The sequence below is a fragment of the Coregonus lavaretus genome (genome assembly GCF_964263955.1).
Source record: "Coregonus lavaretus genome assembly, chromosome: 17".
In the NCBI taxonomy this organism is placed as follows: domain Eukaryota; kingdom Metazoa; phylum Chordata; class Actinopteri; order Salmoniformes; family Salmonidae; genus Coregonus; species Coregonus lavaretus.
In genome coordinates, this window is record NC_140004.1 from 5,123,043 (window position 1) to 5,149,096 (window position 26,054).

The window sequence follows — 26,054 nt, forward strand, 5'->3', positions numbered from 1 at the left end:
GTGATCATGAAGCCATGATATTCAAAAGAAGAGAATTGCAATTTTCAGCTTAATACAGTACTATGCTGATGCATTATGACAGGTGTTCTTATCAGGGGAGGCAGAGGTCATTTTGTCATTAGTGGCTGCTTGGTAAACTGGCTCGGTGCAGAGCTAAATAATTCACACAGTGATTAAGTTGATGCTTGCTTTATTGAAGTGACTGACAGGGTCACCTGGACTACACCCACCCTCTCTGGCGATGACAGAGCGTGAGACGGCGTGGAATCCCACCACCCCCGCCACGTTGTCGTTAGCCAGGATGACGATGGTGACCGTGTCCGAGCTGGGCAGGATCCGGCTGCCTCCCGCCGTCTTCACCAAGCCAACCATCAGGGTCTCGCTGTCCTCTGGCTCCGAGTCATCCACAATCACTATCTCAATGGTCTTCTTCAAATCGCCTTTGGATGGAGAGAACACAATATACTGTAAATCAAAATAACATTCATATCCAAAAAGCATTATGTAGTACTAGATTTTAAACCTACCGTCGGCAAAGACAAGTGTTTCCCCCGTCCCGGTGAAGTCAGTGTTGGGTGTAGCCATTCCGCCCACGAACCTCCACTCAACTGTCACCTGTCCTAGGCTGCCTCCCCTCCTCTCTATGACCAGGGGAACTGAGACGCGCGGCTCCTCTCTCACCTCCAGATAGATCCCATCCTCTGTAGCGTTAGGGCTGAGGCTGTAGATGAGAAACACCCCAAAGGCATCGCCGTTCATGCCTATGGTGACCACTGCCTTGTCCGGTTGCCCTATGGAGGGCAGGTTCTTCCCAGCCACAGTCAAGTTGACCAGCTCCACCTTCAGGATGCGGATGGAGAAGCTCTCGTCCATCTCAGGGAGTTTGTCTGTCAGAATGGGAACGGTCAGGTTGGCTACACCCGAGCCGTCTTCCAAGATGGCCGTCTGTGCTGTCATGGTGGTGTAGTCGCTACCCGCCACGGCCTGCGAGCTGAAGAGAACGGCGGCGGCCGTGGTGTTTTTGGCATAGGTGAGGGTCTGGGCGGACGCGGTGAGCTGAGCGGCCCCGCTGGTCACCCAGGTGCAGAAGGCCATGGGGGACGAGCCCCCAGGGAGAGACAGGGAGAAGGCCTGGCAGGTCTGCTCCCTCAGGCAGACTGCAGCACAGGCAGCCAGGGGGTCTCCCTGAGAGCTGACGTTGACTGGCCTGTGGGGGGTGCCAGAGGGTACTCCTGACACCGGGGGGTTGTAGTACAACAGCAAGTCCTGGCCCTCAGTCTGGGCCATGCTCACTATGTCGATCTCTGAGGTGCTGTAGAGGACCTCAACTTGGCTAAAATGACCACCACTGATGTGATGAAGGAGAGCGAGAGAGAGAGAGAGAGTGAGAGAGAGTTAGTTAAGAATTCTGTTTGAATAGTAGCAATATGTCGATTCACTGCAAATTCCAAGGTAAGATGCAAGAGGATAGAACTCAAACTAAAGGACAAACCTTCGACGGACAGTAATGTTGGCCAAAAAAATTCCCTCGAGAGGTTCCTGCACTCGATACACAGACTGGTCAAAGTAGACCGTCCCATACGGGTTGTCATTGGCTGGGACAATGATATTGACTGTATTGTCTATTCCAAGGTTTCCTCCATTAGTGGCACCAGTCAATTCCACCTTGATTATCTGAAAAGCACAGAACATTTAGAGGAAAAATGACATACTGTATATTATATAGGCCTATATATTATATAGTACATATCATTATAAAAATCCTTTGTTTGGCAAAAAAGAAGATTGCTTTCCTACTTCCTCAATTTCCGGCACATCGTCTGCTAGGACCTCGACATTCAACGTCTTAATGGTTTCTCCAGGCGCAAAGATGACCTCTCCTGACACAGGCCGGAGGTCCCCTACTGCTGCTTTGCCGTTGACCGTGGCTCGCCACTGGATAGCCACGGTCCCTATGGTCCCAGCATTACGCACTATGGGCAGTGTCACCTCAAAGGAGTTCGCCACTGGCTCCTCTATGGTGACAGGAGCAGCCTGAAATACTAGGGAACACAAACAGTACCTTTATGAGGTCTAATGTCATTTGTTGATAAAGGAAACATGCTGGAATTTTCTTTTAGACTAAAATACAGTGGACCATTTTCTGATGTAGTCAGTATTGTGCATATCCTATAATCTGATTTGAATGAGCAATTACATATGTGTGTGGCAAGGTTTCGTTAGGAAAATATTTATTTTGATTTACCGAACATCTATATGCACTGGGTGCGTAACCCATTAGGTTGTCCACCCGCGGTGCTCAGAATGACAGAAATCATATTTAGATTATGTTTTTTAAAAGAATAAAACATTTGCCTTTAAACTTGTACTAAAATAAAGTAGAACGATGTTCTTATACCAACATGACAGGTTTTATTGAAAAGCAAAATATTACCCATTGCATCTTCACCCCTGCTATAAATCATAAATTAATATCATTAAAAAAAACTGAAAAAACATTTAGGCTAGAAGAACAAGTCGCCCACAGCAATAAAACACAACTTCAAAATATCTTATTTTTATAATATAATTTGCGATCGACCTGTCCTATATGGTATTTGTATGAACACTTTTATGAATAAATAAGAAAACATGGCTGTCTCCGAACACAATAACTTGCATCTAATTTACTTGCGTTTGCGGCGGACCATGGCCTGCTCAAAGTGAGCCGCTGATTTTGGGAAGTCAAAACTGTCCAACTCCTTAGAGCAGCTTGCGATGCGCATCAGCCTCGTTACTTGTCGTCAAGAAGACGTGATCTTGAGGCCATCTTTACTCTGTTTTGGAGAGAGAAACCCCTCTCTGCAGGATTTTTTTTCTCCAGGAAATCTGGCCGGCAACAATTTTATCTATCGGCTTTTCATTTTTTTGTTGTTGTTGCAATTATCAGCTAACATGAGTGCATTTCTGTGTGTGAGAGAGACGTGAGCTAACCGAAGGCCCCAAAGGGGTCATCAGAGGGTAGGATGGTGATGATGGTGCGAGTGAGCTCCCCCAGTCGAGCGCCCCCTGTGGTCACGTTGAGCAGCTCGATGCGGAAGGTCTCCTCCAGCTCAGGAATCACATCGTTAATGATGTAGATGGGAACAGGCTTACTGGTCTCCCCCTCCAGGAGAACCACGTCAGTAGACGCTACGCTGTAGTCGTCACCTGCATTGACACACACATTGTTACACACACACGCACACATTATTACAGACATGCGCACGCACACACACACACACACACACTGTACATGCTTAACAATATAACATACACTATTGAGATGAAACGTAGACCAGACTTACCAACTCTGGCAGTCATTGGTACGGCCCTGAACTTCACGGACACATCAGCAAAAATTCCCCCGATGCGTGTCACATTGATGATGGGTCCGACGTAGTCCTCAGCTACACTGACCGCCGGGGCAGACAGCTGCAGGAACCCAAAGGCGTCATCACTCGCCTCCACTATCACCTGGGCCACGATCTCAGCCTTCGGACCAAGACGAGGAGACTGGGCAACTAGGAAAGCGAGAAGAAACATGGAAAAGCGTATGGTTTGACAAAAATCTCATATTCCAGCTACAAATGTTGACCATGTGACGACTATAGGCCTGGAGATTCATAGTTGGGATGTGAAAATGTGGCAGTGACTTACTTGGTCTCTCCTGCTCTCCTTCTATGAGATTGACACTGATCAACTCCACGAACACGGACTCGTCCCTCTCAGGGTCTTCGTCATCCAGCACTCGAAGGGTTACATTAGCCTCACTCTGATTGGCTGTGAACACCACCGACTCCAGGAGGGGGACGAAGTCATTCCCCTCACTGGCCCGGCCCACACCCGGGGTCATGAAGGGGGCGCCATCAGCCTCACTCAGGGTTCCGTACGTCACGCGTACCTTTCCCATCAGCCCCCTCTGCCTGTGGATGGTGAGGATGACCAGGGTGTGGCCCTCGGGCAGGCGCACCGGCCTGCTGCTCTCTGAGAACACAAACACTCCGTAGGGGTCATCACTGGCCAGCACTGTCACAGAGGCCTCAGTCCTCACACCCAGACGCCCATGGGAGACGTTGACCAGGGACACGGCAAAGCTCTTGTCCAGCTCCGGCACCTCGTCCTGGGCCACCTGGAGCTCAATCTCCCCTCTGGTCTGGCCCACGTGGAAGGTGATGTTCCCGGCCCTGCTGATGAGGTCTTCCTCAGAGCTGTCCTCAGCCTCCCAAAATACAGTCACGTTGGATAGGGCACCGAATGACCGCACCACCTGATACGGGTAAAGAGAGAGTTTACAACCTACTGTCAGGGGAACACACACATAGACACAGACACACACACAGACAGACACACACTGACCTGCAGGAGCACAGTGCTGCGTCCCTCCTCAGGCTCGGTGCCGTTGACAGACAGTGAGTCCTGGCTCAGCTGGAACACTCCGTGTGCGTCGTCAGAGGCAGCGATGGTCACGGTGATATGGGAGGCGACTCCCAGACTGGCTATATAGAAAAACCGTCACACAACTGTAAAGGCTGCCCTTATTTTCATAGTTACAATTTGTTAAAATTAGTAATCGAAGTTGAATTCTATTGATCCACTTGAAATAATAGCACTGAACACTGCAGTGCATTGTGGGTTTTTAATAAGGTTGAGGGTGGACCCCAACAGAGAAACAATGAGCCTTGGTGTCTGTGACATTTCGGTTCACCACTTACCACTGCTGCCCTCCACTCAATAGAATGCCTATTTGCTTTCCCACACCAATCTCCCTGGTCACTGCTCACTGGCCCCATTGCAATGTAAATAGCATACACACGAATATGCAGGCATGCAACACACACACACACACACACACACACACACACACACACACACACACACACACACACACACACACACACACACACACACACACACACACACACACACACATTCACACACAGGCACACACACCAGCACGCAAAGACAGGCACACACACACAGCAATACATAGGCTTAGGGGGAGCGGTAGAGTCTAAAAGGATGGGAGGGGGTGGGGGAGGGGAAGGTGATCTTACCACGGCGGTGAGAGGACGGGAGGAAAAACTCAGTGTCACTTTCTCCACTGCCACTGCCTTCACTCCGAAGGAACTGATCCACTTTGGGATCACACAGGATCACACCAGATCACACCAGAGGAGTGGGGATCATTGGGGAGCACAGCACACAAGACCACACAGGAGCACACAGGAGCACACAGGAGCACACAGGAGCACACAAGGACACAATGTGACAGAACACAGGCAAAGGAGCAGTTAGAACAGGATCTTAGGGATGGGAAATACTGAAGGATATGACTACAGGATAGGAAGGTGAACTCTTTAACAATTATCTGAAGTAAGAGAAGAGGAGATAAGAAGATCATCACCAATTGGCCGATCAATTAATCAACCAATGGTATTTGTGTCTCTTACCTCCTCCGTCAGGATTGTAGAGTTCCACTCTGAACACTTTGTCCAGCTCTGGCACAGGGTTGTCTATGACCGTCACATTAATGTACTTGAAGCGTTCTCCTGGCAGGAAGTCTAGCAAGCCATCTGAGTCCTGTTTGGGCCATGGAACAGGTGCAGGCAGATCAGGTACAGAACAGATCAGGTAGAGGTTAGCTTGGGTAGTTAGCATAAGCTCACTATCATTACCTGTGTTGACACAGGCAGCCCAATTCTGATATTTTTCCACTCATTGATTTTTAAAAACCAATCAGATCAGCTTTTTTTGACAATAATTGGGCAACAGGTCAGAATTGGGCTGCGTCTAGTGACTCAAACACACTGGAATTGTCATCCATTATCATCTTATTATTGTCTTCATCATTTCAAAATAAAAGCGCAGCAGATAGCCAAGTATAAGGATGGAATAGGACATTATTATGGGTCGAATCCTTATAAACATACATAAGTAAATCACGCTTTATAAAGCATTGATTTCTAAAGGTGATTTGTGTGAGAATTCATAGATCTCCAGTAACCATCCATCCCTGTGTCTGCCTGAGCCCCTGGTCTGCGGGATAAGGAAGGCTGGAAATGACCTCATAGTCCTCTGGGCTGACTGCAGTGAACGGTGAGGTCCTGTAGCCGACCATGACTCTTCCCAGCAGGCCTTGGGCCCTGGCCACCAGCAGGTGGACCTCTCCGTCCTCCTCATTGACCGTGACATGGGCAGGCTCTGTTGCTGGGCGGATCATCCCCTCAGCTGGCAGGCTGGACTGGAACTGGATCAGACCTGGGAGAGAGAGAGAGAGGGGTACCAGTACTCACAACAGCTGCTCATCTAGCCTCATAAAAACAATACGCCTGTCAGAGATTATGAGAGCGAGTGAGGCTCAATCCATGAAATGTTCACCATACATTCGCAACGTGGGAACATCCTTAACTTGGAGTGATCAATTATTTCGGCTCCATTGTGTCTGTGATGACATATGTATAACAGGCAGTTATTAACTAACACCAATAGCAGTTTGTTACATTGTTTTCAAGTCATGCCAGAAGCTGAACCTTTCAAGTAGCTTGTAAGTTAATTTATGTTTCTCTTAAAGGGATAGTTCGGGATTTTTGCAGAGTCAGATGAACTCGTGGATACCATTTTGATGTATCTGCGTCCAGTATGAAGGAAGTTAGAGTTAGTTTCGTGAGCCTCATGCTAAATAGCTTAGCACAAAGACTAGAAGTACAGCTAGCACTAAACTATCCCTTTAACTATGTGACTGTGCAGATAGCTGCAGTTCTTGATTAGTGCAACTAAGGGTGGGATCTGGGAAGATGGGTATCTGTTTGAGGTTCTAGTGGGGTGGCACAGTGATGTGTGTGTGTTTGTGTGCGTCTCTCTCTGTACCATAGGGATGGTCGCTGGCCGTGATGGTGACAGTGGTGGCTGAGTTGTCAGGGTCGATGCTGGCCCCACTGGTGGGGGTAGAGCCTGGCTTCCCGTCACCTGACTCAGCTGACACAAGGGTGACCTGGAAGGACTCAGCGAACTCAGGGGTGTCATCATCCAGCACCAGCAGGTTCAGGACCTGGGAGACGCAGGGAGATGTCATAACACATGAGAGACACATGAGAGTGAAGATTTTAATCTAAAATTAGTCCTAGTGTAGATATCCATAATGTGTTTGCAGGCTTTGATCTCTGTAGTGGGATTTGAGGCTAAGCCTAATCATTAGCAGGCACCTGATACCACAACAACATTTTCCTTTTAGCCACTAGATGGGGCTACAAGTCAACAACACCACCACTGAATGGATGAAAATAGTTTTCTGGGATTCAATATGGACAGAAATGTAGATGCATGGTCAAACATTTATATTGACTGGTTTGTAACTGCCTATAGGCTGACCTTCTTGCAGTTGCATTTATATGCAACGTGTGTGTGTGCATGTTCTCCTGTATGTATAGGGTTGCTCTACAGGTGTACCAAGGAGCATGCTCATTGCTCAATGGGGTTTCCCTAGCTCATGAATGATTGAGGAGTGCAGGGTAGTCTTCCCAGAGCTGTATGTGTGTATGTATGTGTGTGTCTCTCTCTGTGTGTGTGTGTGTGTGTGTGTATATATCTGACTCTGGGTGTTCCCCCTCACCTCAGAGCGCTGACCAGGCAGGAAGACAACAGAGCCGCTAGCATTAGCAAAGTCCTGGTTGGCCTGAACCTGGCTGTCTGAGTCCAACTGAGTGACCGAGTAGTTGACATAGACGTGGTCCAGAGCCCCACGCATCCGTTCAATAACACAGGAGATGGTGGAGCCTTCCTCTGACGTCTAGCCATAGAGAAAAGAGATAGGACCTGGTTATTAATGATGCTCCCTGAATTAAGCAACTAGACATTGGGATATTTTAAAACATATTGTCACATTACACTCATAAAAATTGTACACAAACTTTCGATAAAACGGAAAGAAAATCATTTTTGACATTGTCATGTTTTCCACTGAAAGATACAGTAGTTCGTTACCAATTCAAGAATGACACCACTTATTCCAAAAAATGCACCTTTGGGCTTGAGAAAAACACTTTCATGGATCCTCTAATTCCTGCACAGTCAAGATGTGATTTGCAGAGAGTCCACCCGATAGCCCCGCATGCCTCTGAGTCCCTTTGTCCCCTTGCAGCGTTAGAGGGACCCTAGTTCTGATGGAATGCCATCCCCTGGTTGATCACCTATTGTGCTGCTAGGACTCTGGTTCCATAGGAATGCCCTTGACTGCTCTGCCATCTGTCGCTCTACATGAGAGGAGCCATTAGAGACACCACGTGTCCAATCTCCCTAAAGGGCAGAGCGCACACTTTCTCCACCCAGGCGTAAACACTGGTTAAATATGCACAAGGATATGCACTCACTAACCACTTGCTTCAATTACATGTCTTTCTAGGTAACAAAATATCCATATTCTCGGGAGACGTGATGGATCAAAGCCAGTGCGGTCTCCGTTCTACTGTGTGTTGTACATCGTTGTTGCTGATGTGTCTGTCAAGTTGGTAAATATGGTCTACATTTCATCTCAATAGCGTCAATAGCTTCTCATTTATACTGTAAATCATGTACAGTGTGCGTGCGCGTGCTTTCGTGCGGGTGCGTGCATGTGCGTGTGTGTGCGTGCATGCTCATGTGTGTGTGCGTGTCTTACGTCTGGTATGCAGGCGCCAGTGAAGCCAAAGAGGCCGTTGGCGTTGTCGCTCTTCATCACCCGCAGGGTGGCGGTGGGGCGGGGGAGGGGGAGACGCGCCCCCCCATGGACCGCCACCAGCTGCAGGTAGAACACCTCCTCCCCTTCCTCCTCCTTGTCGTCCCGCACCTCCACCACAAAGGCCTTTTGCCTCTCGTCCTGCCAGTACTGCAGGTAGCCAGAGATGTTCCTCAGGTCCATCTTGGTGGGCTGCGCGTGGAGCTCGTGGATCTCCAAGCGGTTCAGTCTGCTGTGGTAGAGACGCAGGTCCTGCAGGAGGCCCGTGTAGCGCTGTTCTCCGTAGGGGTCCGAGCCGATCCGCACCGGAGCTGAACCTGCAACACACACACAGGAGGCAGAATACACTCAGAAAAACATCAAGCAATGGGTGATCATGCTGCTGTCAAAAAAGCCAAGCTTTTTGTATACATAGAACCTGACAAGCATGTATTGTACAGTGCATCCATTCCAGAATGGTTTCATGCTACAATGCTGACTGAAAGGTGTAGGCCTACAGTGGGGAAAAAAAGTATTTAGTCAGCCACCAATTGTGCAAGTTCTCCCACTTAAAAAGATGAGAGAGGCCTGTAATTTTCATCATAGGTACACGTCAACTATGACAGACAAATTGAGATTTTTTTTCTCTACAAAATCACATTGTAGGATTTTTTATGAATTTATTTGCATATTATGGTGGAAAATAAGTATTTGGTCACCTACAAACAAGCAAGATTCCTGGCTCTCACAGACCTGTAACTTCTTCTTTAAGAGGCTCCTCTGTCCTCCACTCGTTACCTGTATTAATGGCACCTGTTTGAACTTGTTATCAGTATAAAAGACACCTGTCCACAACCTCAAACAGTCACACTCCAAACTCCACTATGGCCAAGACCAAAGAGCTGTCAAAGGACACCAGAAACAAAATTGTAGACCTGCACCAGGCTGGGAAGACTGAATCTGCAATAGGTAAGCAGCTTGGTTTGAAGAAATCAACTGTGGGAGCAATTATTAGGAAATGGAAGACATACAAGACCACTGATAATCTCCCTCGATCTGGGGCTCCACGCAAGATCTCACCCCGTGGGGTCAAAATGATCACAAGAACGGTGAGCAAAAATTCCAGAACCACACGGGGGGACCTAGTGAATGACCTGCAGAGAGCTGGGACCAAAGTAACAAAGCCTACCATCAGTAACACACTACGCCGCCAGGGACTCAAATCCTGCAGTGCCAGACGTGTCCCCCTGCTTAAGCCAGTACATGTCCAGGCCCGTCTGAAGTTTGCTAGAGTGCATTTGGATGATCCAGAAGAGGATTGGGAGAATGTCATATGGTCAGATGAAACCAAAATAGAACTTTTTGGTAAAAACTCAACTCGTCGTGTTTGGAGGACAAAGAATGCTGAGTTGCATCCAAAGAACACCATACCTACTGTGAAGCATGGGGGTGGAAACATCATGCTTTGGGGCTGTTTTTCTGCAAAGGGACCAGGACGACTGATCCGTGTAAAGGAAAGAATGAATGGGGCCATGTATCGTGAGATTTTGAGTGAAAACCTCCTTCCATCAGCAAGGGCATTGAAGATGAAACGTGGCTGGGTCTTTCAGCATGACAATGATCCCAAACACACCGCCCGGGCAACGAAGGAGTGGCTTCGTAAGAAGCATTTCAAGGTCCTGGAGTGGCCTAGCCAGTCTCCAGATCTCAACCCCATAGAAAATCTTTGGAGGGAGTTGAAAGTCCATGTTGCCCAGCGACAGCCCCAAAACATCACTGCTCTAGAGGAGATCTGCATGGAGGAATGGGCCAAAATACCAGCAACAGTGTGTGAAAACCTTGTGAAGACTTACAGAAAACGTTTGACCTGTGTCATTGCCAACAGAGGGTATATAACAAAGTATTGAGAAACTTTTGTTATTGACCAAATACTTATTTTCCACCATCATTTGCAAATAAATTCATTAAAAATCCTACAATGTGATTTTCTGGATTTTTTTTCTCATTTTGTCTGTCATAGTTGACGTGTACCTATGATGAAAATTACAGGCCTCTCTCATCTTTTTAAGTGGGAGAACTTGCACAATTGGTGGCTGACTAAATACATTTTTTCCCCACTGTATCTATTCCAATGCCATATCTGTCTTCATCTGTACTTGGAAAAAAGTGGGTACAGAGCATCATCATTAGGCCTATCTCTGCATTGCACATTTTTTAACTATTAACTAGTTCAGAGGTCATTCCCTATGATGAACCACCTTTCTGAGGGCTTGACCAGTACCAAGCAGAACACTGGACAAATTGAGAAAACCTGCGATGGTGACCACGGACAAAGCCATCAGACAAAGCAATAAAACGCTGGTTGAGTTGACAGTGTCAGACAATGTCGGACGTGTCTGATGTTCACATTTATATCCCTTTGATTGAAGTTAACCAAAGAAAAGCTATCAACACAGATAGTCCCAGTTATTGAGGGGAGAAAAGAAAACTGCCGTCTGCCTGTAACAATGTCCACCATTGCGGCGGCAAAGCGCTCGCTCAAGCATTGCAGAATCTCTGTAAGTCTAAACAATGGGAGAGGGGTTGGGTGGAATGCATGGAGGGTTTTAACTAGATCCTTCCTGACCAGATGTGGGCCACAAGAGCAAGGAGAGGAACAGGGTCCCACAGTTGTCACTCATAGACCACCAGTGACGTCAGATTGATGGGGAAGCCTCTGTCTGCTGAGAGTGAGACAACTCATGGGAACAGGCTCAGAGAGGCTAGACTTAATTGAAGTTACTGTTGTCTGAGAGTGTAGATTATACAATAACACAATTATAAGTATAATTTCAAACGGTTCATTTTGGACATCATTAATTAACAGTTATACCTTCATTATAATTTACTAAAATCATTAAACTATGCAGATTCAGATACAAAATATGACTGAGATGGTTGGCATAGCTACAGGAAGCTGATTGAACTCTAGCTAGTGGAGTAGAGGCCCAGTTCAGTTTGTAACTCCTATCCAAAACATTCCGTGAGATACTGTCTTAATAAGTATTATGAATCTTGTCTTTAAAGCTAGAATCCTTAAAGACGTCCTCCGTTTCCTGTTGAAAACGATATCCCAAGTATAAATACAGTACACACACAGTAAAGGGTATGTTTTGAGTAAAATATATACAGAACCAGTCAAAAGTTTGGACAAACATACTCATTCAAGAGTTTTTCTTTATTTTTAAAATGTTCTACATTGTAGAATGATAGTGAAGATATCAACACTATGAAATAACACATATGGAATCATGTAGTAACCAAAAAAGTGTTAAACAAATCAAAATATATTTTATATTTGATATTCTTCAAAGTAACCACCCTTGATGACAGCTTTGCACACTCTTGGCATTCTCTCAACCAGCTTCATGAGGTAGTCACCTGGAATGCATTTCAATTAATAGGTGTGCCTTGTTAAAAGTTATTTCCTTCTTAATGCGTTTGAGTCAATCAGTTGTGTTGTGACAAGGTAGGGCTGGTAATCAGAAGATAGCCCTATTTGGTAAAAGACCAAGTCAATATTATGGCAAGAACAGCTCAAATAAGCAAACAGAAACGACAGTCCATCATTACTTTAAGACATGAAGGTCAGTTAATACGGAAAATATCAAGAACTTTGAAAGTTTCTTCAAGTGCAGTCACAAAAACCATCAAGCACTATGATGAAACTGGCTCTCATGAGGACCCCCACAGGAAAGAAAGAACCAGAGTTACCTCTGCTGCAGAGGATAAATTCATTAGAGTTACCAGCCTCAGATTACAGCCCAAATAAATGCTTCACAGTTCAAGTAACAGACACATCTCAACATCAACTGTTCAGAGGAGACTGTGTGAATCAGGCCTTCATGGTCGAATTGCTGCAAAGAAACCACTACTAAAGGACACCAATAAGAAGAAGAGACTTGTTTCGGCCAATAAACACAAGCAATGGACATCTGTCCTTTGGTCTGATGAGTCCAAATTTGAGATTGAGGAGGTGTTATGGTGTGGGGGTGCTTTGCTGGTGACACTGTTGGTGATTTATTTACATTTACATTTTAGTCATTTAGCAGATGCTCTTATCCAGAGCGACTTACAGTTAGTGAGTGCATACATTATTTTGTATTATTTTTTATCTTTCATACTGGTCCCCCGTGGGAATCGAACCCACAACCCTGGCGTTGCAAATGCCATGCTCTACCAACTGAGCTACATCCCTGCCGGCCATTCCCTCCCCTACCCTGGACGACGCTGGGCCAATTGTGCGCCGCCATCACTGATGGCACACTTAACCAGCATGGCTACCACAGCATTCTGCAGCGATATGCCATCCCATCTGGTTTGCGCTTAGTGGGACTATCATTTGTTTTTCAACAGGACAATGACCCAAAACACACCTCCAGGCTGTGTAAGGGTTATTTGACCAAGGAGAGTGATGGAGTGCTGCATCAGATGAACTGGCCTCCACAAACCTCAACCCAATTGAGATGGTTTGGGATCAGTTGGACCGCAGAGTAAAGGAAAACAGCCAACAAGTGCTCAGCATACACTACCGTTCAAAAGTTTGGGGTCACTTAGAAATGTCCTTGTTTTCTAAAGAAAAACATTTTTTTTGTCCATTAAAATAACATCAAATTGATCAGAAATACATTGTAGACATTGTTAATGTTGTAAATGGCTATTGTAGCTGGAAACGGCTGATTTGTTATGGAATATCTGCATAGGCATACAGAGGCCCATTATTAGCAACTATAAGTCAAGTGTTCCAATGGCACGTTGTGTTTGCTAATCCAAGTTTATCATTTTAAAAGGCTAATTGATTATTAGAAAACCCTTTTGCAATTATGTTAGCACAGCTGAAAACTGTTGTGCTGATTAAAGAAGCAATAAAACTGGCCTTCTTGAGACTAGTTGAGTATCTGGAGCATCAGCAATTGTGGGTTCGATTACAGGCTCAAAATGGCCAGAAACAAATAACTTTCTTCTGAAACTCGTCAGTCTATTCTTGTTCTGAGAAATGAAGGCTATTCCATGCGAGAAACTGCCACCCTGTTATCAAGGGTGGTTACTTTGAAGAATCTCAAATATAAAATATATTTTGATTTATTTAACACTTTTTTGGTTACTACATGATTCCATATGTGTTATTTCATAGTTTTGATGTCATCACTATTATTCTACAATGTAGAAAATAGTAAAAAAATTAAGAAAAACCTTTGAATGAGTAGGTGTGTCCAAACTTTTGACTGGTACTGTATATGTTTTTACACAACTGCAAACGTCAAGGAGTAGGGCATTCAAGGAGTTGGTCTGATGGTCAAATGTGATGTCATAATCCTCCCCCTTGCTTGAGGAACAATAGAGGAGAACAAAAGAGGAATGCCCCCTCCCCCCCTACCCACTTGTCCCATATCATATAATGACATACTGTACCTGGACCACCTATTGAGATGTGCATTTTGTTAAGTAAATCCGGTGTTAAATGAGATTATAAGGAGACTGGAGGACGACTTTAATTGAAACAATAACAACGCAAGCAGCCTGCCTGTGTTTTGGTAAAAAAGCTGAGGGATGGACCTGGAGAAATGTAACCACTCTTAAATTCATAGACAGAGCTATGGATGCAAGGACTGATCATCCATGATATCAAAAATATAGTTTTAACCATGTTTTGAGGCTAAACAATGTTTGTTTACATTTACATTGTTTATAAACATTGGAGTAAAACAAGCTTATATTGTGGGTTCTGATGGGGTATGACAGTTGAACTAAACTCATGAGGCATTTTAAGTTATATTCTTCCAGAATTAATGGGTATATATCATTAATTTATAAGTCCAAAAATTGATGTAGCGACTAAGGATTCCAGCTTTAAGATATAATTAAATTATTGGGACTCACCATCAGTGATGGCCTCTCCTTTGAGACTCTTAATCCCTCTGGGCATAAGGTTGCCATTCAGGAAGAACTCAATAATCCCATCATCCACCGTGATCAGCACATGGAGCCACACGTTGTCCTCCACAAACCTCTCTGCCGTGGCCCGGGCCACCTGGGTGTTGTTGGCCCCCAAGGCTGTGTAGTACAGCATCACACTCACATGGGACTCGTTGGTCTGAATCTTCACCCCATAGTACAGCGTCCCGTTCCTGTTGCCCTTGGACACGATGAAGCCGTTGGTGTCCGGCCTGGAAACCAGCCAGGCTGAGAAGGTGAAGTTAGCCAGGCTGCCAGGCCCTTCCTCTGGGCTGATGGTGCCGTAGGCCCCCTGTAGGCCCGAGAAGAACCAGGCGTCGGTGCCTGAGTGGTGCCTCCTGGAGTGGGGCCTGAGCTCCACCTCCTTGGGGAAGGAGGCGCTGAGGAGGAGGTCCTGCATGGGAGGGAGGCCGAGAGGGAAATGGACAGATACAATCTCCCAGGCAACCCGCACCTCCCCGAAGGTGCCCTGCTGCCGCAGGATGGTGAAGGAAGTTACATCAGACATGTCCTCTTCTGACAGGATATCCTCGGCCACTTCCTGGTCCAGGTTGTCGACGGCGATGGTGAACACTCCAAAAGGGTCATCGTTAAAGGGAATCAGGACAGAGGCGTTGAGGGATGTATTAGCCAATCGGCCGCCCTCTCCGGGGCAACCACCTATGGAATATCACCAGACAGAAAATGGTTAATGCTTGATGCCAACATTTGTAACGTGACACAGAATAATTTAGGAATAACCCATAACACCCCACTTCAACTGAGAGAACATAGGCAGCTTTAAGGCAGATGTTGATGTTCTAGTCAAGAACATACTAAATCAAATTAGATCAAAGTTTATTGGTCGCGTACAAAGTTTAGTAGACGTTATAGCGGGTGCAGTGAAATGCTTGTGTTACTAGCTAAAAATATCAAACAAGTAAACAAATAATAATAAAAAACTAAATAACAAGAAATCATTCATGTCTGGACAAATCCAGTTAACAACCCAAATAATTCTGTATCAGTAATCCAAATGCAATCTATGCGTATATTCACTAGAAAGATACAGTGCCTTCGGAAAGTATTCAGACCCCTTGACTTTTTCCACATTTTGTTACGTTACAGCCTTATTTTAAAATTGATTAAAATGTTTTTTTCCCTCATCAATCTACACACAATACCCCATAATGACAAAGCAAAAACAGGTTTCTATACATCTAGCTAATTTATTAAAAATTAAAAAATTAAATATCACATTTACATTAGTATTCAGACCCTTTAATCAGTACTTTGTTGAAGCACCTTTGGAAGCGATTACAGCATTGAGTCTTCTTGGGTATGACACTACAAGCTTGGCACCCCTGTATTTGGGGAGTTTCTTCCATTCTTCTCTGCAGATCCTCTCAAGCTCTGTCAGGTTGGATGGGGAACGTTGCTGCACAGCTATTTTCAGGTCTCTCTACAGATGTTCCATCGGGTTCAAATCCGGGCTGGGCCACTCAAGGACATTCAGAGACTTGTCCTGAAGCCACTCCTGCGTTGTCTTGGCTGTGTGCTTAGGGTCATCGTCATGTTGGAAGGTGAACCTTCATCCCAGTCTGAGGTCCTGAGCGCTCTGGAGCAGGTTTTCATCAAGGATCTCTCTGTACTTTGCTCCGTTCATCTTTCCCTTGATCCTGCTAGTCTCCCAGTACCTGCCACTGAAAAACATCCCCACAGCATGATGCTGCCACCACCATGCTTCACCGTAAGGATGGTGCCAGGTTTCCTCCGGACGTGACACTTGGCATTCAGGCCAAAGAGTTCAATATTGGTTTCGTCAGACCAGATAATCTTGTTTCTCAGGGTGTGAGAGTCTTTAGGTGCATTTTGGTAAACTCCAAGTGGGCTGTCATGTGCCGTTTACTGAGGAGTGGCTTCCGTCTGGCCACTCTACCATAAAGGCATTATTGGTGGAGTGCTGCAGAGATGGTTGTCCTTCTGGAAAGTTTTCCCATCTCTACCATCGGGTTCTTGGTCACTTCCCTGACAAAGGTCATTCTCCCCTGATTGTTCAGTTTAGCAGGGTGGCCAGCTCTAGAAAGAGTCTTGGTGGTTCCAAACTTCTTCCATTTAAGAATCATGGAGGCCACAGTGTTCTTGGGGACCTTCAATGCTGCAGAAATTTTTTGGTACCCTTCCCCAGATCTGTGCCTCGACACAATCCTGTCTCGGAGCTCTACGGACAACTCCTTCGACCTCATGGCTTGGTTTTTGCTCTGACATGCACTGTCAACTGTTGGACCTTATATGGACAGGTGTGTGCCTTTCCAAATCATTTCCAATCAATTGAATTTACCACAGGTGGACTCCAATCAAGTTGTAGAAACATCTCAAGGATGATCAATGGAAACAGGATGCACGTGAGCTCAATTTCGAGTCGCATAGCAAAGGGTCTGAATACTTATTTACATAAGGTTTTTCATTTTTTCATTTTTAATACATTTGCAAAAATCTCTAAAAACCTGTTTTCACTTTGTCATTAAGGGGTATTGTGTGTAGATTGCTGAGGATTTGTATTTATTTAATCCATTTTAGAATTAGGCTGTACCATAACCTTTCAAAGCCACTTAAATCTTTTGTCTTACCCATTCAACCTCTGAATGGCACACATACACAATCCATGTCTCGACTGTCTCAAGACATAAAAATCCTTCTTTATCTGTCTCCTCCCCTTCATCTACACTGATTGAAGTGGATTTAACAAGTGACATCAATAATGGGTCATAGCTTTCACCTGGATTCACCTGGTCAGTCTATGTCATGGAAAGAGCAGGTGTCCTTAATGTTTTGAATACTCAGTGTTTAAACAATATAACAAAAATGCAATGTACAGTAGCAGATATAGTATATTAAAATGAGATATGGGAAGAATCCAGTATATTAATAAGAATCCGGTATATAATCCAGTATATAAATATGTAGGGTGTATAAATAGTGTAACAAAAATATAATGTACAGTAGTAGATATTTTAGAATGAGCTATATGAAGAATACAGTATATGAATACACAGTGTGAAAGATAGTATAAAAGAAACGGTCCAGTGTCTACTGTCTCTATATACATGGGACAGCAGCGTTGGCTGTGTGCGTTTGTGTGTGTGTGTGTGTATATGTGTGTGTGTTTGTGAGTGTGGGCGTATGCGTGTGTGTGAGTGTATATGGGAGTACGGTGTCAGCGTGTGTATGAGGTGTGTGTATGTGTGTGTGAGCTTGTGTGTGTGTTATGTGTGAGTGAGTCTCCTACTTACTACAGGAGTACTACTAGTTCAGTAGATCAGTAGATCAGTTCCACACCCCTCACCTGGAGCATATCTGCCTCACACTCACACTTCCCCTTACCTGAGATGTTGGTGAGCCTGAGGATGTAGAACTCGTTGAACTCAGGGAGTTTGTCTGAGATGGCCTCGAGGACGATGGGCTTGGTCTCCTCTCCCGTGGTGAAAGTAATGGAGCCAAAGTTGTTGATGAACTCCTGACCAGGCTCCAGGGCTGTGTCATTGGCATAAAGGCGCCAGAACACTGTCACGTTGCCAAAGTGGCCCCTGGCCCTGATAACACTAGGAGACAAAGGGACTGTATGTGGGACTGAGAAAGAACTCACAAGGATACAACTCAGGACCTTAGAGGCTTGAATGCCTGCTGTTTCCTGTGTTTTCCTTCAAAACAGGAAGTGATTAAGACCTGAAAACTAAATGTGAGCACTTTCTTAGCAACCAATGACATTAATGGACCAACGAAGTGCCAGGGAGAAGAGTGCCAGCAGACATTACGGCCCCCGAGGACCCGAACTGTCCCACCCCTGGATAAAACTATAACAACAGATGTTAGAATAATCAACTCAATACGTTTGTTAAGAGCTGCTAAACTATTCCAGAGGCTGGGCAAGCATGCAGGAAAGGTGTATGGTGTATTACGGCTAGAGTTGGTCCTTACTTGAAGTTGTTGGTCTTGCCCTCTTCTACAGACCTCTCTGTGGATTCCAGGGAGAATATTCCGTTGGCCTCATCATTGGCCTCAATCACCACTGTCCCTGTGTCCGCCCCATACACAACAGCGTCACCTGTCCCCACAAACACACAAACACACACACGCTGGGTTTCAAATCCAGCAGTTTTACATGCTTTCAAAGCATGAAGTCACTGAACAAATTTACGATGCCTGTTCAAACTCTATGTCCCTCTGTTGTTATTAAATAACTAATTACTGAGAAACATGAAATGTGAAGACAAAAAAAAACATGTAATGTCCTTCAAGTCAGTAAAATGTTCTTGTTTGAACTTAACATCTTGCTTAGTTAAAAATAAACTTGTTTGAAAAAACGACACGAGAATGACTTCTTTAAGAAAAAGCTATTTTAAGTACAGTGGAGAAAAAAAGTATTTAGTCAGCCACCAATTGTGCAAGTTCTCCCACTTAAAAAGATGAGAGAGGCCTGTAATTTTCATCATAGGTACACGTCAACTATGACAGACAAAATGAGAAACAAAAATCCAGAAAATCACATTGTAGGATTTTTTATGAATTTATTTGCAAATTATGGTGGAAAATAAGTATTTGGTCAATAACAAAAGTTTCTCAATACTTTGTTATATACCCTTTGTTGGCAATGACACAGGTCAAACGTTTTCTGTAAGTCTTCACAAGGTTTTCACACACTGTTGCTGGTATTTTGGCCCATTCCTCCATGCAGATCTCCTCTAGAGCAGTGATGTTTTGGGGCTGTCGCTGGGCAACACAGACTTTCAACTCCCTCCAAAGATTTTCTATGGGGTTGAGATCTGGAGACTGGCTAGGCCACTCCAGGACCTTGAAATGCTTTTTACGAAGCCTCTCCTTCGTTGCCCGGGCGGTGTGTTTGGGATCATTGTCATGCTGAAAGACCCAGCCACGTTTCATCTTCAATGCCCTTGCTGATGGAAGGAGGTTTTCACTCAAAATCTCACGATACATGGCCCCATTCATTCTTTCCTTTACACAGATTAGTCGTCCTGGTCCCTTTGCAGAAAAACAGCCCCAAAGCATGATGTTTCCACCCCCATGCTTCACAGTAGGTATGGTGTTCTTTGGATGCAACTCAGCATTCTTTGTCCTCCAAACACGACGAGTTGAGTTTTTACCAAAAATATATTTTGGTTTCATCTGACATTCTCCCAATCCTCTTCTGGATCATCCAAATGCACTCTAGCAAACTTCAGACGGGCCTGGACATGTACTGGCTTAAGCAGGGGGACACGTCTGGCACTGCAGGATTTGTGTCCCTGGCGGCGTAGTGTGTTACTGATGGTAGGCTTTGTCACTTTGGTCCCAGCTCTCTGCAGGTCATTCACTAGGTCCCCCCGTGTGGTTCTGGGATTTTTGCTCACCATTCTTGTGATCATTTTGACCCCACGGGGTGAGATCTTGCGTGGAGCCCCAGATCGAGGGAGATTATCAGTGGTCTTGTATGTCTTCCATTTCCTAATAATTGCTCCCACAGTTGATTTCTTCAAACCAAGCTGCTTACCTAATGCAGATTCAGTCTTCCCAGCCTGGTGCAGGTCTACAATTGTGTTTCTGGTGTCCTTTGACAGCTGTTTGGTCTTGGCCGTAGTGGAGTTTGGAGAGTGACTGTTTGAGGTTGTGGACAGGTGTCTTTTATACTGATAACAAGTTCAAACAGGTGCCATTAATACAGGTAACGAGTGGAGGACAGAGGAGCCTCTTAAAGAAGAAGTTACATGTCTGTGAGAGCCAGAAATCTTGCTTGTTTGTAGGTGACCAAATACTTATTTTCCACCATAATTTGCAAATAAATTCATTAAAAATCCTATAATGTGATTTTCTGTATTTTTTTTCCTCAATTTGTCTGTCATAGTTGACGTGTACCTATGATGAAAATTACAGGCCTCTCTCATCTTTTTAAGTGGGAGAACTTGCACAATTGGTGACTGACTAAATACTTTTTTTCCCCACTGTATGTCCTCAGCATGTGCTTGTGCTTTTACAGGAGAAACAGAGAGAGAGACAGACGAGGTTGCTTTATAATTCCCACATAGTATTGTCATGCTAAATATCATAACAAAAAGGAGAGACTGTTCTCATTAACATAGCACACAGTAACCACGGCAACCCAGCGGAGAGGGTCAGGGTTCCATTTGCAGATGTCCGCCACAAAAGTAATATAAGAGCCATCTCTCATAAACTAAGGCTTGGAGAGGAGCAGAGTGGGCTAACCCTTATTTTCACTCAAAGTAGTCCATGCACATACAGCCAGGCCAGGCAGTGGAGTGGAGTAGTGGACTTGGCTGGCTGGCTTTGTGCTGCAGCATGCAGAGTGAGTCTGAGTTCGGTAATTAAGTTCCCCCACAGGCCCACCCGCTTTCATCCCTGTCTGTGTCACACAATACAGGGATTAGGAGGGCTTTTCAGGGTCACCAATGTCAATGCTAATCAACCCAGTTACTCACCAATGTACAGAAACAACTGTCAAAGACACTGGAGCTACAGCTACTAAACGAGGAAAAACAGTCAACGTAATGAGGCTGATTGTTTCGTACTACAGTTGTCTCTAAAATGACTTGACCAATATAACTTTGTGCTATTGTATTGAGAGTATGAATTAGATTGTGTAGTATGGAAGGTTGTCCAATGTGAGTAAGGCCAGGAGTTTTTCCTGACCACCTGACCAGGAACCATTCTGGACCCTAGCCATTGGTTAAAACTAGAGCTCAGAGTTTTTCCTGTTCAGGTCACGAGGTCAGGAGAAGTATCTTGTTTGTTTGAATGCATAGAAAACGTGGCAGCCTTACACACCTGTAGTGTTGTAGAGGATAATGTAGAAGGGTTCGTCAGTCTCAGGTGTGTCGTCCTCCTCCACAGCTATAGAGATGTTCTTTGACCATTCTCCCACATCAAACACGAGCACAGTGTCGTTACTCAGCGGGGCCAAGTCACCCAGTGACGCCTCTCCGTAGTCGACGCGATACATCACCGTGGCGACAAAGTCAGCCGGACCAGCCCTCAAAACGGTGAAGTTGGCCACATCGCCCTCCTGAAGCCTGACAACCACAGGCTCTGGAGGACAGAGAGGCAGAGTATTACGTCATCCTATTTCAACTGACATAACCACCATGCCACTTGACATAAACACTATGTCACTTGATATATCCACTCTATGTCTGCTAACACACAGCAGCGCTTGAAAAGACTCCCAATGCTTTCCATACAGTACTAGGGAGCAAATCAAAGACATCCTTACCTGCAAAGTAAATCGGGTCATCGTTTTTGTTTATCTGCAAGCTTGCGTTGAGTATGTTCCCAAGCCTTGCTCCCCCCGTCGCGTTCAGGAGTGTGATGGTGAAATTCTCCATGTCCTCTGGGAGCTAATGTAGCAAACAAGACATTGTCAGGTAAAGATGCAGTATTGTGTAGAAAAGATGGCAGATACCATCTAAACCATTCCATTTTATTGACATAGATATTATACACATTATGTCAAGGAGCCCTGATTGTGGTTGTTGGTCAAATATTGTAGCGTTTGAGAGATGGCTTTACCTCATCAGGTACAGAGAAGAGGGTGAGGTTTTTCACATACTCCCCCTCAGCAAACACAACGGATCCCTGTACGGGGCTGACGTCAGCAGACAGGTGGGGCTCTAGGACCCAGGACACAGACACCTCCCCAAAGCGACCCCTGTTCCTCACCACGGGATAGGCCACTGCCAAGGAAACCCACAACAGAACACACTATTTACAATATAATACACTCAATCCTATTCGTTTCTCTATCATCTCTCTACTGAATCTCATCTTCTAAAGAATTAAAATGACTTAAAATATGATCACAAATGTTTTCCTGTTATATTTTTTCTTTATACTATATTGTCTTAAAGTATTGTCTAGTTTTTAGACACTGTTCCTCCACTGCTCCATTGTACCTGAGTGAGACTCGGAGCCTTTGCTCTCGTTGATGGCCTCTACCACTCCAGACCGGGCGAACTCTATGACCCCAAAGGGATCGTCATTCTTCCGCACCGTGATGTTGACCTCTCGGTGGTTGCCAAGGCGACTGGGTGGATTGCTGTAGCTGCTGAGTACCATCGAGAACGTCTCATCCAGCTACACACAGACACACACACAAGGGCACTTTAACAGGACTGTCGCACTGTAATCTGTGCAACCAGCAAACTGATTTTGAATTTCAAAGGCATTTAAAACTGGAAACTGTAGGACCAGTGACACCCTCACAGTCAGGAAGGAGTGTCCATGCCATACATACATGATGTTATAAAGGGACAGTAGTGTTGCTGTACCTCAGGGACCCCGTCAGGCCGTGCCACCAGTGCCACCAGCACCTCCCTCTCCCCGGGCTTAAACTCCAGGATGCCCGTGGCGCCGTAGAACTCGGCGTTGCCCGAGGGCATGAGGACATACCGCACCAGCTGTTTGAGCAGCTGCCCCTGGGCCCTGATGACACGCAGCTCCACTGCCTCACCTTCCTATAAAGGAAAGGTCACAGGGCAAACCAAAGGGGACAAACTAGGGGTCAGAAGTGTTGCTGTTATTGATGCAGGTTAGAACACATGGTAGTTTGCAAAAATGACCTGGTTGGTCAATATTCAACATGCATCACAGTAGATGAAACAGATGCGCATCAACATTCATGATGCCTGTCTGTTTGCCAGACGTACGTTGATGTACCAGGGTCCTCTGGAGAAGGGGGAGAACTCAAAGACTCCACCTGGGTCGTCATTCTCCACAATGACTATCTCTCGACTGGTGAAGCCAGGCTTCAGGATCTGGTTCTCAACGTTAACCCTGCAACACAGAGGGGAACTCAGCGGCTACACCAAAAAGGAACTCACAGGCCTTTATCTCGGTGGGAATGTGGGTCGTGTGTTGTGGGGGAATGTTAAAACAGCCAGCATGTAAAACAACAAGGAGATGCACTTCAAAGCTTTCAGCAACATTCAAGTATTTTCATCAACTTACCCTTCATTTAAAAACAGTGAATGAGTAAATTCCTTGTATTGTCTCATGTTCAGTATTGACCAGAGGCCTGTTGTTTGAGCTGCTCTGATTAACCGTGTCACTCAGTGGCCCCCTGAGCCTCTCTCTCTCACAGCAGAGGGGGCCTGTGTGTTCTGTCAGCCTGGCCCCTGATGAGCAGGGTGTATGTGTGTGTGTGTGTCTGTGTGTGTGTGTGTGTGTGTGTGTGTGTGTGTGTGTCTGTGTGTGTGTACATGTGTGCGAGTGTGGCCACATAAGGGGTAAATGAAAAGCAGAGGGAGGACAGAGCAAAGCATACCAAACAAACACTTGAATCCAACTCGCAGCATGCATACAAACACTGATGTCTTTACAGGAGGGCATAAAGAATGGTTAAAATTAGGTGCAACACAAAGAAGATCCCTTCTTACTTCCCACACCCACGCTCCTCTCTTCCCAATGCACAACCCCACAAAACCACCACAACAACCCCCCTTTCCCATCAAACCAAAGGCCCCAGAAATCCTAAAGTGGTCCCTTTTTCCCCAGACAAAGTCCTGATTTAAAGCACACAAAGAGTCCAGGCTCACTCCACTCTCCACTTACCCGAAGTACACTACAAAGCGCGGAGTCTCCACCCTGCAGGAGAGGGGTGGGAGGGAGGGAGAGCCAAGGTTCCCGTCACAGGTCATGGGTAACAGATGACAGGCAGGAATTGGAGTAGGGGTAGGGGTAGGAGTAGGGGTAAGGGAGGGGCTGTCCTTATGACACCCTGGTCTCACTGCTCATTTTAGCAATTCTTAAAAAATACACTATTTAATTGTTTTAATCATTTTAAGCACAGCCAGGCATTGTTGTTAAGTAAATGAACAAGTGGCCAGTACGCTACCGATTCAAATCCCAGGACATATGGCAATGGCGTGTGGTACCGCAACAGAGCATAATCAGACACTTATTTATAAAGTTACATTGCTACTGATTAACAGAATAAGAATCTGTTGGCCAACCAAAAGCTCCCCAGAGTTGCTGTCCAGTACCTGTCCAGAGTGAGGAAAAGGGTCTCGTTGACCTCGGGTATGTCATCGGCCATGACGGTGACGTTGATGACGGCGTCGCTCTGTCCCGTCAGGAACACCACTGAGCCACTCAGAGTTTTCAGGTCGTCAGTGGTGACGTCAGCCTGGTTGTCTCCGATTGGTCGAAGGCTCCAGAACACCACGGCCTGTCCATCTGTACCGTCCCGCCGCAGGCTGAGGGTCACCTGTGGGAGGAGGAAGAATTCCTTAACCCTCAACCATCTGCAGTCATATTAGACATTTGAACAAACTGACTCGTAGGATAAGAAGCCTTTCCATTATAAACACTGTAGCTACCTTACATGAAACAAGACCTGCAAATTGCTGTTCAAACATACAATGCCTTGCAAAAGTATTCATCCCCCTTGGCGTTTTTTTCCTATTTTGTTGCATTACAACCTATAATTTACAACCTGTAATTTAAATAGATTTTTATTTGGATTTCATGTAATGGACATACAAAATAGTCCAAATTGGTGAAGTGAATGCTACAAAATAAATAACGGAAAAGTGGTGCATGCATATGTATTCACCCCCTTTGCTATGAAGCCCCTAAATAAGATCTGGTGCAACCAATTACCTTCAGAAGTCACATAATTTGTTCAATAAAGTTAACCTGTGTGTAATCTAAGTGTCACATGATCTGTCACATTATCTCAGTATATATACACCTGTTCTGAAAGGCCCCAGAGTCTGCAACACCACTAAGCAAGGGGCACCACCAAGCAAGTGGCACCATCAAGACCAAGGAGCTCTCCAAACAGGTCAGGGACAAAGTTGTGGAGAAGTACAGATCAGGGTTGGGTTATAAAAAAATCTCCGAAACTTTTAACATCCCACAGAGCACCATTATATCCATTATTTAAAAATGGAAAGAATATGGCACCACAACAAACCTGCCAAGAGAGGGCCGCCCACCAAAACTCACGGACCAGGCAAGGAGGGCATTAATCAAAGAGGCAACAAAGAGACCAAAGATAACCCTGAAGGAGCTGCAAAGCTCCACAGCCGAGATTGGAGTATCTGTCCATAGGACCACTATAAGTCGTACACTCCACAGAGCTGGGCTTTACGGAAGAGTGGCCAGAAAAAAAGCCATTGATTAAAGAAAAAAATAAGCAAACACGTTTGGTGTTCGCCAAAAGGCATGTGGGAGACTCCCCAAACATATGGAAGAAGGTACTCTGGTCAGATGAGACTGAAATTGAGCTTTTTGGCCATCAAGGAAAACGCTATGTCTGGCGCTAACCCAACACCTCTCATCACCCAGAGAACACCATCCC

The 26,054-nt window shown here is 45.4% G+C and overlaps 1 protein-coding gene across 1 annotated transcript in view; it reads right to left on the reverse strand.

Annotated features, from left to right (window-relative positions):
- LOC311144254 (adhesion G-protein coupled receptor V1-like) overlaps nt 1-26,054 on the reverse strand; it is a gene marked incomplete at its 5' end in the record, with an annotated part of 183,987 nt that overhangs the window by 128,773 nt on the left and 29,160 nt on the right. The window contains 25 exons of the mRNA XM_084180264.1: nt 231-440; nt 528-1,348; nt 1,493-1,674; nt 1,798-2,042; nt 2,974-3,189; nt 3,327-3,542; nt 3,679-4,288; nt 4,378-4,517; nt 5,076-5,156; nt 5,472-5,601; nt 6,086-6,279; nt 6,889-7,069; nt 7,631-7,807; nt 8,675-9,048; nt 14,630-15,364; nt 18,068-18,285; nt 18,662-18,788; nt 21,521-21,781; nt 21,966-22,089; nt 22,262-22,425; nt 22,645-22,825; nt 23,020-23,205; nt 23,398-23,524; nt 24,302-24,334; nt 24,733-24,956. Of these exons, the coding sequence (XP_084036390.1) occupies nt 231-440; nt 528-1,348; nt 1,493-1,674; nt 1,798-2,042; nt 2,974-3,189; nt 3,327-3,542; nt 3,679-4,288; nt 4,378-4,517; nt 5,076-5,156; nt 5,472-5,601; nt 6,086-6,279; nt 6,889-7,069; nt 7,631-7,807; nt 8,675-9,048; nt 14,630-15,364; nt 18,068-18,285; nt 18,662-18,788; nt 21,521-21,781; nt 21,966-22,089; nt 22,262-22,425; nt 22,645-22,825; nt 23,020-23,205; nt 23,398-23,524; nt 24,302-24,334; nt 24,733-24,956 (6,157 nt within the window). The remainder of the gene's footprint in view (nt 1-230; nt 441-527; nt 1,349-1,492; nt 1,675-1,797; nt 2,043-2,973; nt 3,190-3,326; nt 3,543-3,678; nt 4,289-4,377; nt 4,518-5,075; nt 5,157-5,471; nt 5,602-6,085; nt 6,280-6,888; nt 7,070-7,630; nt 7,808-8,674; nt 9,049-14,629; nt 15,365-18,067; nt 18,286-18,661; nt 18,789-21,520; nt 21,782-21,965; nt 22,090-22,261; nt 22,426-22,644; nt 22,826-23,019; nt 23,206-23,397; nt 23,525-24,301; nt 24,335-24,732; nt 24,957-26,054) is intronic.